The following is a 24037-nucleotide window of genomic DNA, read 5'->3' as shown; positions in this document are numbered from 1 at the left end:
TCTCTCGGTCTGTTCCTCTCACCTCGACTCCGTCGGACCCGGTACCGGAGTCTCGAGCCGACGATCTGTCCTTGGTTCCGGGCCGAGAGTCGAACCGGCGTTTGGTTCCGACTCTTCCCTCGGGCCTCGGCGGATCGATTTGGCTCCGTCCTCGGGTCGATGCCTTCGGTGCCTGTTTCGGGATTCTTCCCATTTCTTGAACCGGGAGATTCTTCGACTCGGGCCCCGGGTGCTTCGATCTGATGAGGAAGGTGTTGTCTACCCAGACAACCACATCAGTAGAAGCAACCTCTCCTCCCCATAAAGGGCCGTTATCCTCCTCTGCACCCACGGCCACATCCAAGCGTCGAGCACCGGTGTCTCAGCCACCCCTGGAGGGTGCCCCTCTTCCACGGAGGCTTCTTGGATGCTCCCCACGAAGAAGTCCCTAGGAAAAGATTGTGTAAGAGGAGACACTTGGATTCTCCACAAGAATCCTTGACATCCGATACTGACTTAGATGAGTCAGAAGGGTCCCCTAAGTCACCTTCAGAAGATGTCTCTTTTCTGACATATTGGAGATCCTGAAACAGAGAGGTGACTGGCAGTCCCTCCCCTTCTGAGGATGAGTCAGTCTTGCTGAAGGCATTCGTGCTCGCCCTTCTTCCTCCTGGGTCACTCCGCCCTTCATGAATTAATGGAACTTATTGCTCGAAGGGCGTGGAGGCTCCTGACACAGTGGAACCAGTCCCAAGGAAACCCAATAAGTATATCACTGCACCCCAGGACAAGACTTACTTAACAAAAGGAGTTCCAGTGGACGCTATGGTGGTAGCAGCGGCCACGAAAAAGGAGATGTCGGAATCTTCCTCATCTGTCCATCCCCCTAATAAAGATTCTAGGACTATGGACAGGTATGGGAAGCGCATTTTTAGTTCAGCGGCTTTTTCCATGCGATCCCTGAACTATTTGACCCACTTTACACGACTACAGCGGGATCTAGTCAAAGAGTTGGGAGATACCCTCCAGGGTACTACGGATGCTGCTGTTTCAGAGAAAGGGACAGCGCAACTTAATACCCTTACATCCATTGTGAACTCGTCCATGAGGCTGATCTCTTACGCAGCCGAAGGTTCGAGTAGGGCAGCAGCTTCAGCGATTGCTCTTCGCAGACAATCCTGGATGCGCTTATGTTCATTTGCGGAAGCCTTCAAGTCTTCCTTTACTAATGCCCCATTTGATGGTGCCACTCTCTTTGGCCCCAAAGTAAAGGAGACCCTTACCCGGTGTGAGCAGGTGGGAAAGACTCTGTCTGCTGTCGGAGTCCATTTTTCCACCCCAACCAGACCGTACCCTAAAGGGCAACGTGGTGGAAAAATGTGGTTTCGAAAACCCCAAGGATCTTTCCCAGGCACACAGGGTGATGCCCCTTCTAGAGGCAGAGGAGGGGGCAGAGGTGGAAGACGCCGCCCTGGCGGCAGAGGGGGTCCGCAGAATCAAGGTGACAGGGATACACTCCCTGGTAAACCTTTCCAGCACTCCTGAGAGGAGGCCCGACTGTCCTGCTCTGGAGGCAGTCGGGGTCGCTAGCTTTATACCCTCAGGCCTGGCAAAACATAACTACAGACAAGTGGGTAAAAAGCGTGGTTACCAGAGGTTACAATATACCTTTTCTATCCCATCCCATTCCAAAGAAAAGACTCCCAGATGTACCGCCCCATCTGCGAGAGCCAGCAGCTATAGAAATTTCAATGCTGCTAGAAAAAAAGAGTCATCCAACCAGTCCCAGCGGACCAGAAAGGATTCGGGACTTACTCAAGGTTCTTTTTAGTTCCAAAGAAAACAGGGGACTGGAGGCCCATTCTGGACCTAAGCAACCTCAATACCTTCGTCAAGAAAGAAAAGTTCCGAATGGTCACGCTTCAATCGATCCTTCCATTCTTACAGAAGGACGACTGGATGTGCTCAATAGATCTGAAGGATGCATACTACCACATCAAAATGGCCAGGGCATCCAGAGATCATTTGCGCTTCCGGCTGGGTGCCAGTCACTTTCAATTTCGAGCCCTGCCCTTTGGTCTGACCTCAGCCCCCAGGGTCTTCACCAAATGCATGGCAGTGGTAGCGTCTCACTTGAGATGCCAAGGATTCCAGATGTTTCCGTATCTGGACGACTGGCTCCTCTCTGCCACCACCCAGCGTCAACTAGTACAGGCCAGAGACTATACTCTTCAACTGTGTATTCACCTAGGAATTTCCGTAAACTTCAGAAAATCCTTACTACAGCCATCACAAAGTATCTTATTCATAGGAGCGGAATTAAATACACATCAGTTAATTCTAAGACTTCCTCCAGAAAGGATACTTTCACTTCAGACTCACATACGTCTTCTTCTCTTGTCCAGGAAATCCCCAGCAAAACTGGTACTGAAGGTTTTGGGACTCATGTCAGCTTCTCTTATTGCAATACCCTTGGGAAGACTGCACATGAGAGTCCTACAATGGCTACTGTTTGCACAATGGTCGTTCCAACAACTACCTCTAACACACGAGATTCTCATAACGAACACATGCAAAACACACCTAAACTGGTGGCTCCAAATGTGCAACCTTTCCAAGGGGAGACCATTTGTGCTACCCACGCCTACAGTTACGGTGACCACGGATGCTTCCCTGATAGGGTGGGGGGGCATCTTTCAGGGACAGACAGTCCAAGGCGAATGGACCAATTTAGAGTACAATCTGCACATCAATGTTCTAGAGTTGAGGGCAGTGTTTCTAGCGTTGCAACACTTTGCTCCCCTTCTTCCTCTGGGAACTATTGCAGTTCAGACGGGCAACATGTCGGTAGTCTGGTACATAAACAAGCAAGGGGGAACCAAGTCCTATCAGCTATGCAGAGAGGCCATGAGAATCTGGCAATGGGCGGAGTCCACGGGTCGCTTTCTGATAGCAACACACATCCCGGGGTCATCCAACGTCATAGCCGGCAGGCTGAGCAGAGCAATTCTGTTACCGCACGAGTGGTCCCTAAAACAGTCAGTTGCGAAAAAGATTTTTCGCACGTGGGGCCAGCCGTCCTGCGATCTGTTTGCGTCTCCAATGAACGCCAAATGCAGGAGCTACTTTGCCCTATTACCCACTCCAGGGGAAGTCCCCCGGGACGCACTGATTCACGATTGGCCCCCGGGACTCCTGTACGCATTTCCTCCCTTCCCCCTGATATCAAAGTTTCTCCAGAAAGCCAGAAACCTACACAGGACAATAATCCTCATTGCCCCATTCTGGCCTCGTCAAATTTGGTTCCCCTTCCTGATGACACACTGCATTCGGGGACCCTGGATCCTGGACCCAGAGCCAGATCTATTGACTCACTCGTCAGGGGCTCCTCACCCCGCGCTTTTGTCCCTCCATCTAGCAGCTTGGCTGCTCCAATCGCAACTTAGCCAGGTCTGATCTTCTTTCGCCTGCAGTTCAGAATATATTAGTGGCTTCTCATAAAGCTTCCACTACTAAAACATATACTAGTAAATGGAAGCGATTTGTATTCTGGGTGAATACACAGCAGGTGGATCCTGTTATAGCTCCTTTGAATAAAATATTAGAGTTTTTAACAGACTTGTTCCATCAGGGTGCTTCTCCTGCCACATTAAGAGTTCAATTGGCTGCCATTTCTAATTTCCATGTGGAAGAATGTGGGGCTCCTGTTATGGCCCACAGACTTTGTAAAGCCTTTTTAAAAGGGGCTTTTCATATTAGACCACCAATTAGATCTCCTACGTCACCTTGGAGTCTAAACTTATTGTTATCTAAGTTAATGTTGCCCCCCTTTGAACCAGCTTCCTCTTGCCCATTGAAATTTTTCTCATGGAAGACTCTCTTTTTGGTAGCCATTACATCCGCTAGGCGAGTATCTGAACTTCAAGCTCTCTCCATTAAGCAACCTTATTTGATCTTTCACTCTGACAGAGTTTCTCTTCGCACTAATTCATCCTTCCTTCCTAAAGTTTGTTCTATTAATAATATTAATCAGTCCATTGAATTACCCACTTTCTTCAAGAATCACTCCAATAAAATGGAGTATATGTTGCACAAATTAGATGTTCACAGGCAGCTAAGGTTTTACTTGGATAGAACAAAAGATCACAGAAAAACTGATCAACTTTTTGTAGCCTTTGCTGATAACAGGAAAGGAGTAGCGGTTACCAAAAGAACTCTTTCTAAGTGGTTAACGGATTGTATCATCTATGTCTATGATTCTTCAAATCAAACTCTTTTGCACAAACCCAAAGGACATTCAACAAGGTCAGTGTCTACATCCCTGGCTCATGCAGCTCGCCTACCACTAGACGCTATTTGTGCGGCTGCTACTTGGTCTAAGCCACATACATTCATTTCTCATTATAAGGTAGACAAGGTTTCTAGGGACAGAGCAACCTTTGGTTCCACTGTGCTCAAGAACGTCCTTCCGTGAGTTCCTCAGGAACAAGGAGCTAGGGACGCTACCCATGTGTAAGAACAAACGGCGAGATTGAACACTATCACATATAGAAGTTATGTCCTTACCATAACGTTCCATGTGGAGTGTTCATCTCGCCTTTGTTCTTACATTCCCACCCTCCCGCCCTTAGGAAGAACGTTCAGTTTTGGTGCCTGGCCTGGGGCATTCTGCTTCTGCATTGCAGTTGTTGTGTATATAGTTGACATGTATATATATCTGTATATGTGTATATATATATATATATATATATATATAGACTCTTAGTTCTGTGCATATGTGATGTAAGCATGAGTGTGCTCTCTCTGACTTCTGGTTTGCTTGCAAACTAGATCTGAGGTAAAGGCAGAGGGGGATTGTGGGTATTAGATTGTCTCGAGCTTCTTCTCGATGCAGAGCTTGCAAGCGGCCGACACGGAGCCGAGGATCGGCTCCGAACCCATGTGTAAGAACAAAAGGCGAGATGAACACTCCACATGGAACGTTATGGTAAGGACATAACTTCTATTTTTGTTTAATGTACCTGTACCTGACTGTGTACCAAGAAAAAAATATGTAATCTTGTGGACTCTCCTAGCTATTGCAAGGAAGAACATTACATCAAACTGGAAATCCAAAGCTTTTCCAACTTTTAAGCAATTCATGAATATGGTGTCAGCAGTATCGCAATTGGAAATGAACACTATTAAAGGAAGTACTGAAAGAACTACATCATTATATATAGCATGGCAAAAAGTAACTGAAATATTGGAGAGTAATGACTGTAGCAAATTATAATCAGGAAACAATTGTACAGAAAGTCAATTATATGCCAACAATAGACACCCTTGTAAATACTTTATTTTGGTTTTAATGTTTGATATCTGTTTAGAGGTTTTAGCCAACCTTTTTAAATACTTCACTGTCATAAATAACCTGCATACATGTTTTCTTATTTTTGCAAACTGATAAAAATATTTACAAAAAAAAAAAAAAAAAAAAAAAAAGAAAACTATGCGATTTGGCATGCTTTCAACCCTAGAGCACTGGTTGAACGTAAAAATAAATTGATCCTTAAGGGATTGCTTTCCATTCTCTTTTAGTGAGGCATTATCTGGAGCTTCCCCCTCTTCTAGTACATCTTCAGGAAAGACTATGAAAATACCTTCTTTGGATCCTAAATGAAAGAAAACTAAGTGATTCGATCCAACTTCAACCTTGGATCCAAAATTCTATAGCAGTTAAAATTGAATGCCTCAGCATGGTCAGGCTTGAATGAATATGTGGGCTTTGGATAGATAGAAGGCTGACGTTTATGTATATAGATATATATATATATATATATATATATATATATATATATGTGTGTGTGTGTGTGTGTGTGTGTACATGTGTATATATGGAAAATAATAATACATATATTTTTAGAAAAATATGGGATAAAATGGTATTAATGTTTGTACACCCATTTGTTGAACAATATTTTATTTTATTCAGTTTTTCTCATATTAATTTAAAAAAATTATAATAATGGTTTAATCATTATACATTATCGGAAAATGTTTAGAAAATGAGAACTGTATTGCATTTTGTGCTTTTTGGTTTAGTAACAGGCTTTAAGAGTGAATGCTGGTATGTAGGGGTTAATATGTTTTCCCAACAACCTTAATACGGTAATGGTTTCAATTAGTTTAATTGAATCTACTATTTAAATGTTGAAAGGGAGCACTTTTATTGTCTGAAGAAGTTCACACTGACTGAACAAAAGCACGTATGTTTGTTTTAAATAAAGTGGTTCTCAAATACTTATTGGATTATTCTTGGATGTTTCCTGCATTTCGGCTCCTTGGGCTGTTTGGTCATCTTTCCAAAATTGAAGAAGATAGATACTTCAGATCCGACTACTTTATTGGATCTGAAACTTAAATTGACCAAACTTACACAGGATGACTGCTTCAGATCTGGCTCGGCAAACATCGGATTCACCTCTTGATTTTTCCTGTCTCCTGAGAACTAGATATTCTGCTTCACCCGAGTCCCTTCAAGTTTCCCTTCATTCTTTATATAGAGATGGAAGTCCCCATCACTAATTTCCATTCCCTCTTCCAGGAGTCCTACTAATAAAGTTGTTGAGAGGTTAGTCAGAAATATTCTCTCAGTACAGAGCGTGGCAAGTGCCCTCTCAGCTCCTACCCCTCTCAGTCAGGAGACCCAACCTTTCACTACATCCCCTATGCAAGTTCCTCCTTCCAACACCTCTGCTGACTTTGGAGTTTTCGGATCCAAACCTCCCAGGCCTGTCAGCAATGGATCCGTGAATTGCTTTGTCCTCAGATCCAAAGCTCTATCTCTGAGTTCATCAGTTCCTCTGGATACAGAGGGCTCTCACAGCCGGGATTACCCTGAAGTTCTTAGAGCCATCTTTGCACCTTAGGACATCAGCATGGGGTTAGTTCAGCTCAGACTTCGGCCTTGGGAAGTTCTCCTCAGAGCTGGAAGGGACTATGGTTTGATGGCTTGTCCTTATGGATCTGAGGTCTTTTTCCTCACCGGGGGGGGGGGGGGGGCTGATCTGCTTTTGAGGTCATAGAGAGAGCTTTGTTATCTTCCTCGACAAAGATAGTTCCCTTCCCCTTAGATTCTCAGTCTGCAGGTTTGTCATCTCTTCCTTTAGAGTCTTACCTATCCTCGCCACAAGGACAGCTGGTACTGAAACCCCAGGATTCTCAGCATGGTGTTCCCACCTCTTCTGACACTTCCCTAGAGCATCCCACTGAGGAGGTACCTAAGAAGAGTACGTACAAGAGAAAGCACTTGGACTCCCCCGAGGAATCCGTCACAAAAGATACGGACTTTGAGGAGGAAGAAGAAGGATCCCCGCAGTCACCTCCTTATGATGCCCAGTTTGGAGACATCCTTGAAATCCTGAAACAGAGAGGTGGCTGGAAGCCTGGCAACCCTTCGTCTGAGGAGTCTGCATTCCTGGAGGCATTTGGTACTGGCTTATCTACCTTCTGGATGACTGGCTACTGATGACCTTATAGATTTGGTGTTTCAGCAGGCATGGAAGGCCCCAGATACTACTGAGCCAATCCCTCGGAGGTCAGACAAAATCTTGACGTTCCCTGAAAATAGGCAATTTTGAGCAAAAGGTGTACCAGTAGATGTCATGGTCATGCCGGTGGCCACTAAGAAGGAACTATCAAAGGAGGATTCCACTGTCCATCCACCAAACAAATTGTCTCAATGAATTGACAGGTTTGGAAGCATTTCTATGCTTCAGCGACCTTTGCTTTGACGTCTGTGAATTATTTGGGACATTTTACTAGGTTGTAGAGAGATCTGATTAATAAGCTCTCTGCTATTCTTTCAGGAGCCATTTCTGATGAGGTACAGCCATCTGTCACTTTTCAGTTGGCTGCTCTGCAGGCAATTTTCAATTCCTCTCTGAGCTTACTTTCTCACGCAGCCAAAAGAACCTCAAGGGCAAGGAGTTCTGACGTTTCCTTAAGGAGGCATGTCTGGATGCACTTACATGATTTTATGGAGCCCTTCAAGTCTTCAATTGTCAGTGTTCCCTTTGACAGAACTTCTTTGTTGGGCCCAAAAGTTAAGGACACTTTATCCATGTGTGAAAAGGAGAGAAAAACCCTGTCTGCCATGGGTGTACATTTTTCTGCACCTCAAAGATCCTTCTTCAGGAATCAATAAGGTACTGGGAAAATGTGTTTCAAAAAGTCCTAGGGGTCCTTCCCAGGACACATGTGGAGGAGCTTCCCTCCTGAGGCAGAGGGGGGAATTCAAAAGTAGGCACTGCCCTCTGGCAGAGGTGGCCCATAGAACCAATGTTCTAGAGATTCCTTTTAGGATAGACACTTCCAGCATTCCTGAAAGGAGATCTGATTGTCCCCCTTTGGAGGCAATCGGGGGTCATTTGTCCCAGCACCAGAGAGCCTGGGTAGGAATAACAACAGATACTTGGGTGCAGAGAATTATTTCCAGAGGCTATGTAATTCCCTTTTCCCTTACACCTCCTATCTCAAAGAAGTTCCCCGATGTTCCACTCAGTAAGAAGGAAAATCCTTTCAAATACAAAGTTGCTAGAAAAAAATCATCCAGGAGGTACCATCAAACCAGATAGAATCCAGAACTTACTCAAGATTCTTTTTAGTGCCAAAGAAAACAGAGGACTAGAGACCAATTTTGGATCTCAACGTGCTGAACAAGTCAGTTTGACACGACAAGTTTTGGATGGTCATGGTTCAGTCCATTCTTCTCTATCTGGTAAAGGATGGTTGGATGAGCATGTTAGACCTTCAGGATGTGTACTACCACATAAAGATGAGCAAACAGTGCAGAAGGTACTTATGATTCCAGCTGGGAGCCTATTATCACTTCAGAGTTCTTCCCTTTGGTTTCACCACAGCCCCCAGGGTGTTCACCAGATGCATAGCGGTAGTGGCAGCTCACTTGAAATTACAAGGATTCTGGGTGTTTCACTACTTAGATGACTGGCTCATTACTGCCCCGACCAGACATCAAGTAAGACAGGCAAGGGATCACGTTCTCCTGACATGTTCTCATCTAGGAATAACCATAAATTACAAAAAGTCTCATTTGCAACCCACTAAAAAGTTAAGAGTTTATAGGGGCATTATTCAACACAAAATCAATAATAGCATCACTACCTCCTCTAAGAGTTTAGACTTTAAGAACACAGGTCAGGAAGATAATCTGCAGTATCAAAATTTCTGCCTGTTTGGTTCTCCAGGCTCTAGGATCAGTGGCAGCGGCAATAACCTTAGTACCATTAGCCAGATTCTACATGAGATTTTACAATGGATATTAGCCGCACAGTGATAAATACTTTATCAGCCCATGTCAACCCTAGTGGATGTCACTCAGATTTGCAAGTGAGATCAGGTAGTGGATTCAAACAAATCAAGTTCTACTAGGCCAACCATTCATTTACCGTTAGCCCAAGGTCATAGTGACCACAGACCCAGGTATGGTGAGGGGGAGACATTATCTGGGTAAGACAGTCCAAGGCACTTGGTCCTGCATAGAATTCAATTTGTATATCAATGTTCTAGAGATGAGAGCAGTGCTTTTAACATTGCAGGCATTTCAAGACATTCTCCCCAAGGACGACTGCAGTTCAAATGGGCAGCATGTCAGTATCTTGGTACACCAACAGATAAGGAGGAGCAAAATCTCACACTCTATGTGGAGAAGCTCTCAGAGTGTGGCAATGGGTGATCTCATCTGACTGCTTTCTTATAGCAACGCACATTCCAGGGAAGTCCAATGTGATAGCAGACAAGCTGCAAAAAACAACTAAAAACCTGAGATGTAAGTCCGGAGAGATCCATATCCAACAAGTAAAAGAAACAGATGCAGTCCAGAGCCACAAGTAATGAATAGCTCCAGACTGCTTGTGTTTCTGATATATAGCAAGCAAGCTGTGCAGGTGCATTCTCCTACCTCACGAATGGTCTCTAAATAAGTGCGTGGTTGAGATGATTTTTCGTCGGTGGGGCCAGCCTTGCTGCAATCTTTTTGCTTCTCCCCTAAACACAAACACATCAGCTACTTTGCCCTAATCCCCCCAACAGGGGGAGTCACCAAGGGATGTTGTACTTCAGAATTGGCCCCATGGTCTGCTTTATGCCTACCCATCAATCCCACTAATTTCTAAATTTCTGCCGAAAGCAAAAATGTTGAAGAGCAAAGTTATCATCATTGCACCTTTTTGGCCTCAACAGATTTGGTTCTCCTTTCTTTGGCCTCACTTACTCCACCCGGCATGGACTCTGGATCTGACTCCCCACAGGCATGATTCATCCAGACATTTTGAGCCTTAGGCTGATGGCCTGGCTTCTCCAGTTTCATTCATAGTCAGACAATCTATGCTCTCCTCTGCAGTCATTCAATTTTTGTTATGTTCACATAAACCATCTACACATAAACTTTACTCCAGTAGGTGGAAAAGATTTGCTTTCTGCGCACATCAAAATAATGTTGACCGCTTTTCAGCCCCTTTGCATAGCATCCTTGAATTTTTAGCCTTTATTTTTAAAGAATGAGTTAGCTCATCCACGGTTAAGGTTCAACTAGAAGCAATATCAAAATTTCACATAGGATTTGATGGTGTGTTTGTTGCCTCCCACAGACTATGCAAAACATTTTTGCAAGGTAGTCTCCTTCTTAGGCCCCCCTTCAGAGACCTCACTCCCCCATGGGACCTCAACCTGGTACTGCAGCAACTTACTTAATCCCCCTTTGAACCTGCAGCTAATTCTGACCTCAAATACCTGTCATGGAAAACAATCTTTCTTGTAGCTATTACTTCTCCCAGAAGAATTTTGGAGATACAGGCATTGTCGTCAAGATCACCTTACTTGATATTTCACAGACACAGAGTCACTTTATGGACTAATCCTTCTATTAATTTGCCTGTATTTCCACAAATTCTCTAACATAGGTGAATATACACTACACATACTAGATGTGCACAAGCAATTACATTTTTACCTACACAGAATGGAAAATTTCAGGAAGTCTGAACAGTTATTTTTTTCCTTTACAGACATGAAACTTGGAAAGACTGTTACCAAAATTAGTCTGGCCAAATTGCTTACAGATTGCATTTCTTATATATACACCAAATTAGGCATTACCTTGTTGAAATCTCTAAGAGCTCACTCCACTACAGACATGGCTAATTTATCATTCTTGCAGTCTAGAGCCTCCATGGATGACATTTGTGCAGCAGCAACTTGGGCTAGTCCCCATATATTTGTTGCTCATTTACAACTTTGTGAATATTGCAAGATCACACCTCCTCTCTACCCTTATGTATGCCTCCCCTGTATTCACCAACCTATTCAAAACTGATCTCAACAAATTATCAGGATGTTACAATCATATAGCCAGATCCGCTACTGGCATGGCTTTTAGGACCCACCATTGCCAGAACCTCAAAGCACTGGGATGGCTAGAGTATCCTACCCGTCTACAGTTCAACCATCTTATAGTAGCACATAAAATACTCCATCAACCTGATAACACCCCTGCCCTCAAAAATATTCTCACCCCTCATAGTGCCCCCAGGCTATTACGCTCAGCTGATAAACTGATACTGACCCAAAAATCCAACAACTCTGCAGGCAATGCTATATTTGCCAACTCAACTGGTAAATACTGGAATATACTCCCTATTACCATTGCCAAGGAGACCTCACTACTCCTATTTAAAAGAGAATTAAAAAAATGCCTCACATCTCATTGGTTGTGCTCTTCTTCTAAACCTGACTAACAACTTCACTAATATATGTCTTACTACACAATCTGCTGTTTAGCCAGGTATCTATGCCTCATAGCATTTGAATGTCTAAGCATTGTGAATTATGAGATCTGATTGTATTTTATGTTCACATTTTCTGATACGTCTTTGTCAATCAGATGTAAGTCTGCACTTTGTGTATATTGATATCTGACTGTATTCTTTGTCTATATTTTTCTAAACATTTTTGCCTGAGTTTATCACTCAGTGATGTATGTACTGCCTCTCTTTTGGTATGTGGAGCTTTTCTCCCCTGGCATCCACTGAAAATGGACACATATCTAGTAGGACTATCCCTGTCAACAAATGTAAAATAAATAAAAAATAAATAAATAAGTTGGATATGGTCTCTAGGGTCAGGCCATCATTTGACACAGTGGTGTTCAGGAATATCCCTCCTTGAGTCCACCTGGGGAATTAGGTAGCTGGGGACCCTGCCCCATAAGTTGATGATGGAAGGAAAATTGATCACATCAGATAAAGAAGTTATGTACTATCATAACATTCCATCTGTGTTGTCAATTTTCATTCTTCCTCAACTCCACTACCTCCAACCTTCCTGTGTTATGGATTTCTGGAAGAGTGAGTGTTTTTGTGAGTATGCCACTTCCTTGGTATATAGCTCCAGCTGTAGTCTCTTTTCTCTGTAACTAAAATGTGTCTTTCTACTTCCTTTGCATACAAGACCTGAGGTAATTGGGGTTGGTGCACTGTGGGTAAAGGAGTAGCTGGAGTGTTTTTGGATTTCACAAGCTTTTGCAAATGGCTGAGTTGGATCTGAGAGATTGGATCCAAACCCATAAATTGAGGAAGAATGAAAATGGACAACACAGATGGAACTTTATGGTGAGTACATAACTTCTTTTTTTCTAAACCAAAGAGTTATTACAATAATTGCTATCATTATTTCCTATAAATGTTTTGTTAACTGAATGTGTAGCTTATTTGATACGTGACATTCCTAGACAAGAGTATACACCTTCTAAGTTTTATTTGGTGCACTCTATCTGTATTTCTGATTAGCTTGTTAATAAATAATGTTTTTACTTTGCAGTGTCTGGAAGGCCTTTACTGTCTGGAAAGCTAATGTCCGTAGTTCAAAGAATGAAAAGTGCAAGTAAGACTGAATTATTTTCTTTTTTTTTATAGATTTCTAACTATTAAGCTGAGGACATCTGTTATTCATGTCAGTCTTCAAATTTCATCACATGTAATAGATTCTGAAAAAGGTCTTACACCTGCCCAGGAAAAGGAGGAAAAAGAATTGTTAAAGCCTTAATGTCAGTGTCAAGATTCAACATCATATTATTTTCTGTCATTGAAGACAACCTTTCAACAAATAAAATATGTAAATTATCCATTGATCTAGCTTAGACCCTCAGTCGTATCACAACAGTATACCATTTTCTGTTGCATTAGCTATGTGACTCTCTAAGAGATCTTTAATGAAATATTAATTTAGTTAGCAGTTTACATACCGCTAGGGAGAACAGTATAAGGACAGAGCATAAAATGGGAATATTTATTTATTTATTTGTTGACATTTGATTACTGGAAGCCCATTTTCAGCTGAAGCCCGGTAAGAAAAGCTCCAAATTATTGCAAAACATTTTAAGAACAATAATTTTACAATCTTCAAAAATAAAACAAAAACATCTCTACAATTTAAATGATTATAACAAATTAAACATAATATAAAAACATTGGTTAAGAATCGCTACAAGTTATATGACAGTTGTTTAATAGTTAGAGAAAATGTAGACAGTTTTTATAGAAATTAAAGGTAAGTTAGTCCAATACAAACAGGATTTACAATACAAAATGAGGGAAAACAGGCTTATGCTATATTTAGAGAGAAAGTCAGGGAAGATAATTTGATAGAAGTAAGGAACTAAGTGACACAGGAAGAGTAAGAAGTTATAAGGAATGAAAATGTACTTGTTCACATTTAGGGATATACCCTAGTTCCCTGAAAATAAGACCTGGTCTTATATTCTTTCTCCTGGTGAAATGCACATTAGGGCTTATTATCAGGAGATGCCTTATTTACCCACACCGTACAACAGTCTACCTTTATTCAGTTATTCATGGACAAAAATTGACATTTATTAATGAACACAAATCGACATTTTTTCATGTACAAAAATCGACATATATTTGTGTACACAAATTGACATTTATTTCGTACTTTTCTATTATTGGGCAACAGTTCTAATAACGGGTTGACAGTTGTGTGAGAATTCTACATAAACAGTGCAACAAACATTTCAACTCCAGAATATCTGCACCTTCGCTTTCACAGTTATTCAAATACAGTCATGTCATCTTCTTCTGGAGCATTGTCATAAGTATCCAGACCCCGAATTTTGGCCTGAGTTTCTTGCAACTCCATTTCCTGTAGCACCATTGGCCCCAGTCTGTCATGCCTAGCAATAGAGCTCTCCTTAAATGAGCACTGCTTGTCCAAGTAGCCTGCTCATAGTGCACTGGCAACACAGCTGTCAGTGATTTTATCCTATTAATTTTTCACCCAAGTTACAACCTCTTGCAGGTTAGGCTTCACAAAGTTTCCATGCTGATTTCTCTCCATTCTATTTTTAATGTAGTCATTGAGTTCCATGTGCAAATGGTCCTTGAATGGCTTGTTTATTGCAATATCAAGAGTCTGGAGATAGGCAGTCATTCCTACGGGAATCATTATTTGATCTATTCTCCACCGTGTTAGGAATTTCTTAATTTCTTTAGCGCGGTGAATGCTGGCTGAATCCCAGACTAGCAGACCTCTTTCGCCACCTCGCAAAATAAGTGGCAGCATTACATCGACCCACTTCCTTATAACTGCTTGTGTGCACTAGGCTTTATCGGTTTCAAGAATGTAAATGCTTGAAACACGTTCAATCTTATCTTTCTTGCCCTTACTAATGATTAGAGGTGGGGTTTTCTTTCCATCTAGATGAATTGCCAAAATACAGGTAACGCGTGCACTCTCGTAACTAGTGGAGGGCATGTAGATTGACGAGGCACCCCTCTGATGAATTGTTGTTTGAGATCCTTGGCCCATAAACACTGCAGTTTTATCCATAGCAATCATGTTGGAGAGTTGGTATTTAGAAAAGTCAATGCCATCAACAAAGGACTGGAACGCAAGTGCATGTTTAATAACTTCAGTATCTTCTAGCTTGAACAGTGTTATTGATCTTCTTAGAGACAGTTCATATCGCTGAAGGAAGCCATTCAGCCAATGTTGTGATGCTTTGAATTCTAGGGAGATTTCTAACTGTGGTGCTATTGCAAGGGCAAATGCTTGAATATCAGCCCTGCACACAACCAAAGCCTTTGGTCTCCTGTTAGCAATCCACTCACAGATGATGTCTTCAAGCTCAGGAAATAATGGTTGCTGACTTGATCCACACTTACACTTCTTAGAGTTTCCCTCGTTGGCCTGTTGACTGAGGTTAACGTACGCTGCTCACCATTTTCGGACCATTCAGAGATCTAAATTCCTCTTCACGTTCTTTCCCCGGGGGTCCTCCATGATTCCTTTCTTGTACTCGACGGAATAGCTCTTTCTTTTTGCACTCATCTTGTCTGGGGGGGGGGGTTAATTGAAGACTTACGCGACCAGAGTGGCAACACAAAATGGCACCGGTTATGAAAAGAAGACACTACCACAGCTGCTTGTTACCATGAGTGTGCGCTTCCCACGCGTTGTGTGTACTTTGACCGATCAAAGTACACCTGCATGGGTTTATGGTCCAAGGATCTCAACCGTCAAGTGTGAGTGATGATTAGGGTTATAGTAAGAATCGTGGAGGACTCCCAATGAAAGAGTCTTATGACTTTCTGCAAAGAGAAGAATTTGGGTGTCCGAATGGTCCAAAAAAGGCAAACAGCGTACGATAACCTCATTCAATGGGTGTCAATAATATTATTTTATAATTCAACACGTCCGTTGTGTGTTGTTAATGATATTAACTGGGGCTTATTTTTGGGGTAGGGCTTATTTCATGAACACCCTGGAAAAACCATGCTAGGCCTTACTGTCTGGTAAGGTCTTATTTAGAAAGAAATACGATAGTTTATCCTGGTTTTGAGCAAGAATAGAGCCATATTTTAGATATGAAGTCTTTTAGAGTGGTTTTTAAAATGGAAGGGAGGGTACTGACCTGATGGATACAGGGAAGGAGTTCCAGGCTTTAGTAGCCTTGTGTGAGTATAGATGATGCCCAGCTGATTTGATAGATTGGTAAACAGACAGGAGTTTTTGGTCACTGGATCACAGTGACCGACTGGGAACATAGTTGTGTAGAGTGTTTTGTAGTTTTGGACAGCCAGATGGATGCTGGATAATTTTATAAATGGTAAGAAGCTGTATATATGTTAGTTGATTAGGAAATTCGAACCAATTTAGGCTTTTTAGTGCTATATAGTGGTGGGTTCTGAAAGGGGTATTTGCTGCAAATTTAGCAACTTGGTTATAGCATTGTTCAAGTTTTAATTTTTGTGAAGCCTGGAGGTTAGTGAGGATGAGGGCACCATAAAGATGTATAGGGAGGAGATAAATAGTGGCAAGTGTAGTTTTAGTTGCATTGGCAAGGAAGCTTTTGGCTCTGTAAAACATCCCAAGTTTTTGATAAGTTTTTCTTATGCAATTTTGTATATGCAGGTCAAATGTAAGATTATTATCCACTATCACCCCTAATAATTTGCTGTGACAAGTGACTTCAGTGGTTATATTATCAAGAGAGAGGACTTTAAATTTTGTTTTTCATGAGCGGGAGATTTAGGGAGAAAAAGCAGCAGTTTGTTCTTTTTTGGATTGAGCATCAGTTCTGAGTTACAAAGCCATGTTTCAGTGACTGTTAAAGCTTCCGGAGTAATTTTTTGGAGGTGTGCCATATTGTCAGATGTGCAAATGAGAGGCAAGTTATCTGCATATTGTGTTAGGGTTTCCTGTTGTGTGGCAGTATAGAAGGTGTTGGTGAAAATGCTAAAGAGGAGGGAACCAAGGATAGAGCCTTGTGGTACACTGGTGGTGACTGGAAGGTAAGAAGTGAGAGTGGAGGGCCATTTTACTGACTGATACCTTTTAGACAGGTAGCTTTTGAACAAACACAGAAGGGTGGGCTGAGAGAGACCTAGTAAGGGCATTTGAACTAGAGGTTTGCTGTGACAAACTCTGTCAAAGGCTTTAGACAAGTCTAGAAATAAGGAAGAGACTAGTTTGCCAGTATTTCTAGCTTTATTGTTCGCATCTGTATAGGCTAGAAGGGCATAACAGTGAATAGCAGCATACCAAATATCAATTGTGAAGCAAAAAAAGGACCAAAATAGAATAAATGAAAAATGGAAGGCAATCAGCTTAATCTTGTAGCTTTGATGGAAGCACAATGTGTACCCATTCTGGCAATTAAAGAAATGTGATGTATGGAAAACCATGAATGGAAAGTAAGCAATCTGGTATGCAAAATATTCAAGAAAGGATGAAGTAAGAAAATGTGGAGGGGTTTGGCCCTGTTTAGAAGGTAGTATATTAGAACAATAGAGCAACTGAGTTACCATGGAGGTGAGGAAGCACTATGGGACAGTTTGTTCTCATTGTTCAGGGTCTCTTTGCTTAGATTTTGTTAGCTTGAGCACAGACGCTTACGTGTGTGTTTCCTCATTCATATTTAATTGCTACTTGTAGTGATGTAATTTTCCAAAGGCTTGTATACAAAACTTTCTCCAAAACAGCATAGATTTGAAGAAAGAGCAAGACAGTTTTTGTATTATTTTTGTAGTTTGCAGACATTTATGAATTTGAAATGACCACAAGATGAGAGTAATAGAATTATGATGGATATGAAGAGGGTGGAAAGATGTTTTCCTCCTGCAAATACACTGCTTTTATTTTGTGATAATGTGATTCCTCAGGAGTCTGTTTTCATATGTGTACTTGCATTTATATGTTATAGTATGTGTACTAGGGAGAATATCTTCAAGAAGTTAGGGAGGAGAAGTTACTTTTTAAGCACTTGTAGTTTGTGGTATCATCAGAGAAGCTTATAAATCATATTGGAGAGTGGAAATGACAACCCAGTGATTGCGCTTCACAAAATCATTGTTGTAATTGTCCTTATATTTGGGACTGTCCCCTGTAAAGGTCCTGTCCATCTTGCTTGCCTGACAAAGCTCAGGATTCTTCCCGTGCAAAGTATACATGTGCCTTAGGCATGCTGCCCCATGCCAGTGTATGCGGCGAGTACATCCATGCCGTATTCAGAACTTTCTTGCCATGGTTGTATATATCGATATTGATCTGCGTAATAAATATTTTTTTATTTTGTTGGTTTTAGCCACCAAAGCCCTGTTGGGATTCTTTCTTTCTTTTGCTTTCTGTTTTTTAACACATTTATTGAGTTATCACTTGTGATATAGGTGAACATATATCCATACGAGTAATCAAACCATATTCAAAGTTCACATTTATAAACATTATATGTTAAGTATATTGTTATATATCTTACAATACAGGCAACATTATATACATTTTTTAGTTCCTGCCTTCTCTTAAGCCTCATTCCTCCTCCAAAACATTTTCAGCATCTATTTTTTCCCACAATTGCCATTTTTTTCTGTGTAATTTACTCCAACCCTTATTTAAAGATCCCACCTCCTGTTCATTTATCTTTGTTACTATATTCACTATTTCAAGTATAGCTGGTTTAGATTTTGATTTCCATTTTCTAGTAATTTCTTTTCTGGCAGCCACCAGAATTAACCTTAATAAGGCCAGACTATTTCTAGGCAATTCAAATCCTGTATCCCAGCTCAAAAAAATAATTTCCTGAGTTACACTCATTTGCTCACTCAGTATTCCTGATAAAGTACTCTCTAGGGAATTTTTAAAGTCTCCCAACTCATTACAGTCCTAAAACAAATGTTTCAAGTTACCTCTTTCTTCTCCATCTCACCTCCAACATTTGCCATGTACCTCAGGAAAAATTCTTTAGAGTCTGCTTGGGGTATAAAAGTACCATTCAAACACTTCCAGGCAAAAATCCTAAATTTTCCAGACATTGTTGCATATTTGGGAGCCATCCACATTTCCTACTATTGTTTCTTTGTGAATCGCATATCTAATTTATTTCCAGTCTTTTCTGACCTCTTCTGATTGATTCCTATAGTTATCATGCAATATTTTATATGCCCTATTAATTACCCATTTTGTAACAGCAGCTTCTGTTATAGATTCAACTAAAAACTCAACCAGTGCAATTCTTTCACTTAGGATTCCCCTATCCCTTTCTGTTTGTTTATAGTCTGATATTAATCCCTGATAGGGAGAGCAATCATTAGCTTCCAATGCAAATGTCTTCTACGTTTTTTTTCATTCTATTACCTTTACTTCTTTAATAAGTTGCTTCCAATACCTTGGTTCCTTTGCCACGTTCCTCCTGTGAATTCCAGCCCCCTCTTGTATTTTTCTGTACCCCTAATTGCAATCATCCCCACTGGCAAAATCCTTTTTTTTGCCTATCCCAAAAAAGGGGAAAGTGTGGCTTTAGTAAACAAATTCCTTATGTTAAGTACTACTGTAATTGTCTGTTTTGTGATATCTGTTGAGTTTTGCTCAAAAAACTTTAAGAAGCCACCCAAGGGTCCGTGACCATTATTTTGCAAACAAGAGACTGACTTACACCTCAGCCACCAATGCCATTCCCAGTTCACATGCTCAAATACATTCAGACATTACAGGAAAAAATTAAATCCAAGACAGAGGGGATTCATGACAAGATCCTCCAGAGTTTATGAACCGGCACTATGTGAGCATGAGGAACTGGTGGCACAGAACTTTCTACAGCTGCCCGAGGCAGGAATATGTGTACCATGTGTCAAACATGCAGGAAGCTGTCAATGTTTTGGGACGATTAAATGTTCTGGTCATGCTGAAAGTGGCCTGTGAAGACAGACTTCAAATGTGGTTGCGATAATACGAAATTTGAATTCGTTATCATGGAAAAGGTGAATACTCTGGATAGAGACGGTGACTGGGAGACAATGGCAGAAAGGAGACAATACTTTTGGCAGTTATCTAGGTTGCATACATTAGGCAGAAGAGAACATCACACATCTGAATTCAGCTATTTACTCCAAATGTACCCATTGCTGAAAAAGGATAATACCACCCCTTCACTTACTGAAGTATACAACTCGGGGAATGAACACTACGCAAGGATATATAATAGCTTCGTTAAAATGGTCACCTGTTGGATGAACCAAATTTGAATTCAGTGGCTGAAGATACTAAGACAACGAGCTGAAAAGACTGGTCTGAGTTTGGGACTAGAAAATTAATGGCATTTCATTTTTTTGTCTGTGAATTGTTGTTGTCTATTGACTGAATTTGGATAAGCAGTATTTAATGGTTTTGTTCATGTAAGATATGTGCAACTTTTGAGTGGCATGAAACAACTGTACCAATATCTGAATCCTGAATTTCCTGACTGTTTGCATCCATTTAAAGCGAACACTTACTTTCGCAGTGCTGTACTGGTCCCTTGAGCAGAACCTCTACTAACACTCAAAAGAACCAAAGTTTTGTCCTGCCGCATGTATATCATTCCCTGGTGTATCCTGCCTTGAGATTTCCTGAATTTCCTGACTGTTGACATCAACACTTTCCCTCCACCCCACCTGCCTCTCACTACCTCACCACTTCCCTCCTAAGTCCCTTAACCTCCTCTCTATTACATCCAACAGGCCCCACCTATCATGCACTCTCCTACTCCTAAAACCTTTGTTTCCACTTCCTTCCTCATCCTTCTTCTACTTCCTCTATACCATGCCACCTCCTATACTCACTTCCATCTACACCCCCCACCTCTGCCTCCCCACCTCCCCCACACAACAAACCTCCACAACATCTCAGCCTCTTTAGTTCCCTCCCACCCTTCCCTCCTCTTCAAAGTAAAACTTCTCCTAATCACTACTAAATACTACAAACCCAGACCTTTTCATTACCAGACACTTCTAACTAAGTACAAACCAAAACAACTTATTCCTTATCTCACTTACCTTTGCTTAGCCGGTGACATTCACCCTAATCCAGGACCAAACTTCTCTCCTACTAACCACACTAGCTCCCACAATAATTCCACCAATAAATACCTCAAATTCCTCACCATCAACACCCAAAGCCTAAAAAATAAAATAACCCCCTTTCATACCTGGCTCACTCACAGCTCACCTGACATTGTAGCCGTCTCTGAAACCTGGCTAAAACCTCACATAAGTGACTGTGAATTCCTTCCCCCTGGATTTCAATCACTTCGATCTGACCACCTAAGTACTTGAGGTGGCGGTGTCGCACTAGTCTACTCCAACCAGCTGTCCTTTACTCCATATCCTAATCCCATCCCTTCTTTCAATAATGCTGAACTTGTAGCAGGCCTTCTAAAAATTAACAATCATAAAAGCATCTGCTTCATTTCCCTGTATATTCCTCGAGGTAACAACACCAACACCCTGGAAGACATCATGTCCTGGGCCTCCTCAAATATTAAACTGGAAACCTATATATTGGGTGATGTAAATATAGACTGGAACAAAATCAACAACCCTAACCCCACCATATCATTCAATCTATTTAACTACACTCAACTTACTAACACCATCACTAGACCCAACAAAACCAACCCCCCCAGGCTCCATACTAGACTGGATCCTAGTATCTCATCCCAATAAAGTGATACAGTCTGGTGTCATACCAGACCCATTAGGAGACCACCTCCCTGACTTCACCCATTGAGCTTCCCTCACCCCCCCCCCCACACTCCCACCAGTTTATTCACACTCTGAACCACTCTAACTTTAAACATACTACTTTCTCTGATTCATTCAGGAATACCAGCTGGAACCCCCTGAAAACTCTTCCATTAGACTCAGCCGTAGACTTTTTCAATTCAACTTTCTTAAATATCCTTAACTCCCTAGCTCCAGTAAGAACAAAAAGAGTAAAAACTAAGACCACCCTGTGGCTTACCAAAGACACCAAAAAGATTATACTACAAAGAGATAAAACCTGGAAAACATACCTCCAAACTAAACAACCAGACATTTTACTTAAATACAAACAACTAAGAAACCTTGCCAAAAAACAAGTTATCAAAGATAAAAAGTCCTACTACATCAAAATGCAAACAAATCATGCAAAAAACCCCAAAAAATGTTGGAACTCTATCAACTCTCTCCTTAGGCCAGGTACTAAAAACAATCCCTGCCCCGACACCAGTAAATCTGACCTTGAAATTGCCTAACTATTCAACACCTTCTTCACCACTTCTATTGCTGAGCTAACCAAGACCTTTACCAATAACAACCCTCAACCCCACCCCAACCAAACATCCTCTCCCTCCTCTCCCCCCCTACTTCTGAACTTAAACCCGTCTCCACCTACCAAATAAAGAAACTACTATCTAAACTAAAGCCTTGCTCCAATGCCCCTGACAACATTCCCTCCTCCTTCTTAAAAATAGCCTCCAATGGTATTGCTCTCCCTATTAGCATCCTGATCAATAGATCCCTACTTGAACCCTATGTACCCAAACTATGGTGCTCTGCATATATTCTTCCACTTCACAAGGGTGGCAAAAACTGTAATTTCCACCCCATAGCCATCCTTTCCCCTCTCTCTAAACTCCTTGAAAAATGCATCCACCCTCAGCTTTTGCCATTCCTTACCAAACACCAGCTACTCTCTCCTACCTGACACGGCTTCTGCCCAGGGCATAGTACCAACACCGCCCTTCTCTCCTTCTTACATACTGTCAATTTAGCCCATGACTCTGGTAATTTAGTATCCTCAGTTCTGCTGGACTTATCTAAAGCTTTTGATACCATCTCCCACACCCACCTTCTAAATCATCTGTCTAATCTCAATCTCTCCCACAAAACTCTCTCCTGGTTCTCCAGCTATCTTTCCGACAGGTCCCAGGCTGTCAAATGGGGCCAGGGCACCTTCACCTTCCGTTCTACCCCCACTGGAGTACCCCAAGGATCCATACTTGGCCCAATTCTATTCAACATTTTTATTAATGACTTTTACAAGGCCATACCCAATACTAAAATTGTTCAATATGCTGACGATTCTACTTTAATCTGCTGCACCTCCAACTTAACAGATCTCCAACTACTGACACAAACAGCCTTCTCAACTACCGAAAACTGGATGCTCCAAAATCACCTCTCATTAAATGCTAACAAAACTGAAATCCTTCTATTCTCTCCTTCTAAGTCCTCCCCTATTGATAAAAACTCATTCCAAACAATCAGCCATAGCAACTCCATTTTAGAGGTTGTTCCCTCCGCCAAACTTCTTGGTGTAACCATTGATGAACACCTAAAATTTAATACTCACATCCAGCTAAACATAAAGAAAACCCACATAAAACTCGACCTACATTATAGAAACAACCACTTCCTCTCTCCTGCTACCAGACTAACTCTCGACACTACTTATCTCCTCCCTCTCTACTGTATGGGGCCCCTCTGCTTACTAATTTATCCTCCTCACTATCCTCCAAACTAGAAATATGTTACAATAAAATCTCCAGATTTCTACCAAAACCAAATCTTCCTCTCATCACTCTTCCTCCCTTCACTCATTAAACTGGCTTGAACTCCATAACTGACTTGACTTTCTCCAAATCACGACTGCCTATAGACTACTATTCCAACCTACCAAGTGCCCTGCACTATCCAATATCCTACAACCATATACTCCCCATAGAACACTTAGATCAACCCACCAAAACCTAATCTCCATCCACAAACCCAAGCGCCCAGCTGGTCAACTTCTGCTTTCCTTCACCTTAGCCAAAAAATGGAATGCTCTTCCCTCCACTCTTAGGACCTGCGATAACCTCGAAAACTTTAAAACTCTTCTTCATTCTTACCTTTACTCAAACAGGAAATGCAACTGTACTCTTCACCCTATACCTCTCAAGGTCTCCTCCACTTTTACTCCTGGTTAACCTCTCACCTAGCTAACCTTGCTCATTTGTATTATGTATATATAACTATACTGTAAAATCTAGCCTCAAGGCCATTTGCCTCTTTTTTGCACCTAAACAAAATTGTAATTGTTTGTTTCTTTATGAATGCTACCTGTTTATTTGTCAGTAATGCAAAGTTTCTTAGTAATTATTCATGTAACTATGTATTTTTGGAGCTTTTCTCCCCAGGCCTTCACT

The 24037-nt window shown here is 41.6% G+C and overlaps 1 protein-coding gene across 1 annotated transcript in view; it reads left to right on the top strand.

Moving 5' to 3' along the window:
* The first annotated feature begins 12838 nt into the window (after positions 1–12838).
* LOC122792416 (dynein axonemal heavy chain 6-like) overlaps positions 12839–24037 on the top strand; it is a 162999-nt gene continuing 151800 nt past the window's right edge. Inside the window, exon 1 of the mRNA XM_044060205.1 lies at positions 12839–12918. Coding sequence (XP_043916140.1) covers positions 12839–12918 — 80 coding nt within the window. The remainder of the gene's footprint in view (positions 12919–24037) is intronic.

This window comes from Protopterus annectens, chromosome 1.part2 (assembly GCF_019279795.1).
Source record: "Protopterus annectens isolate FY-2018-M chromosome 1.part2, PAN1.0, whole genome shotgun sequence".
Lineage (NCBI taxonomy): Eukaryota > Metazoa > Chordata > Ceratodontiformes > Protopteridae > Protopterus > Protopterus annectens.
This window is presented reverse-complemented; position numbering and strand designations above follow the sequence as displayed.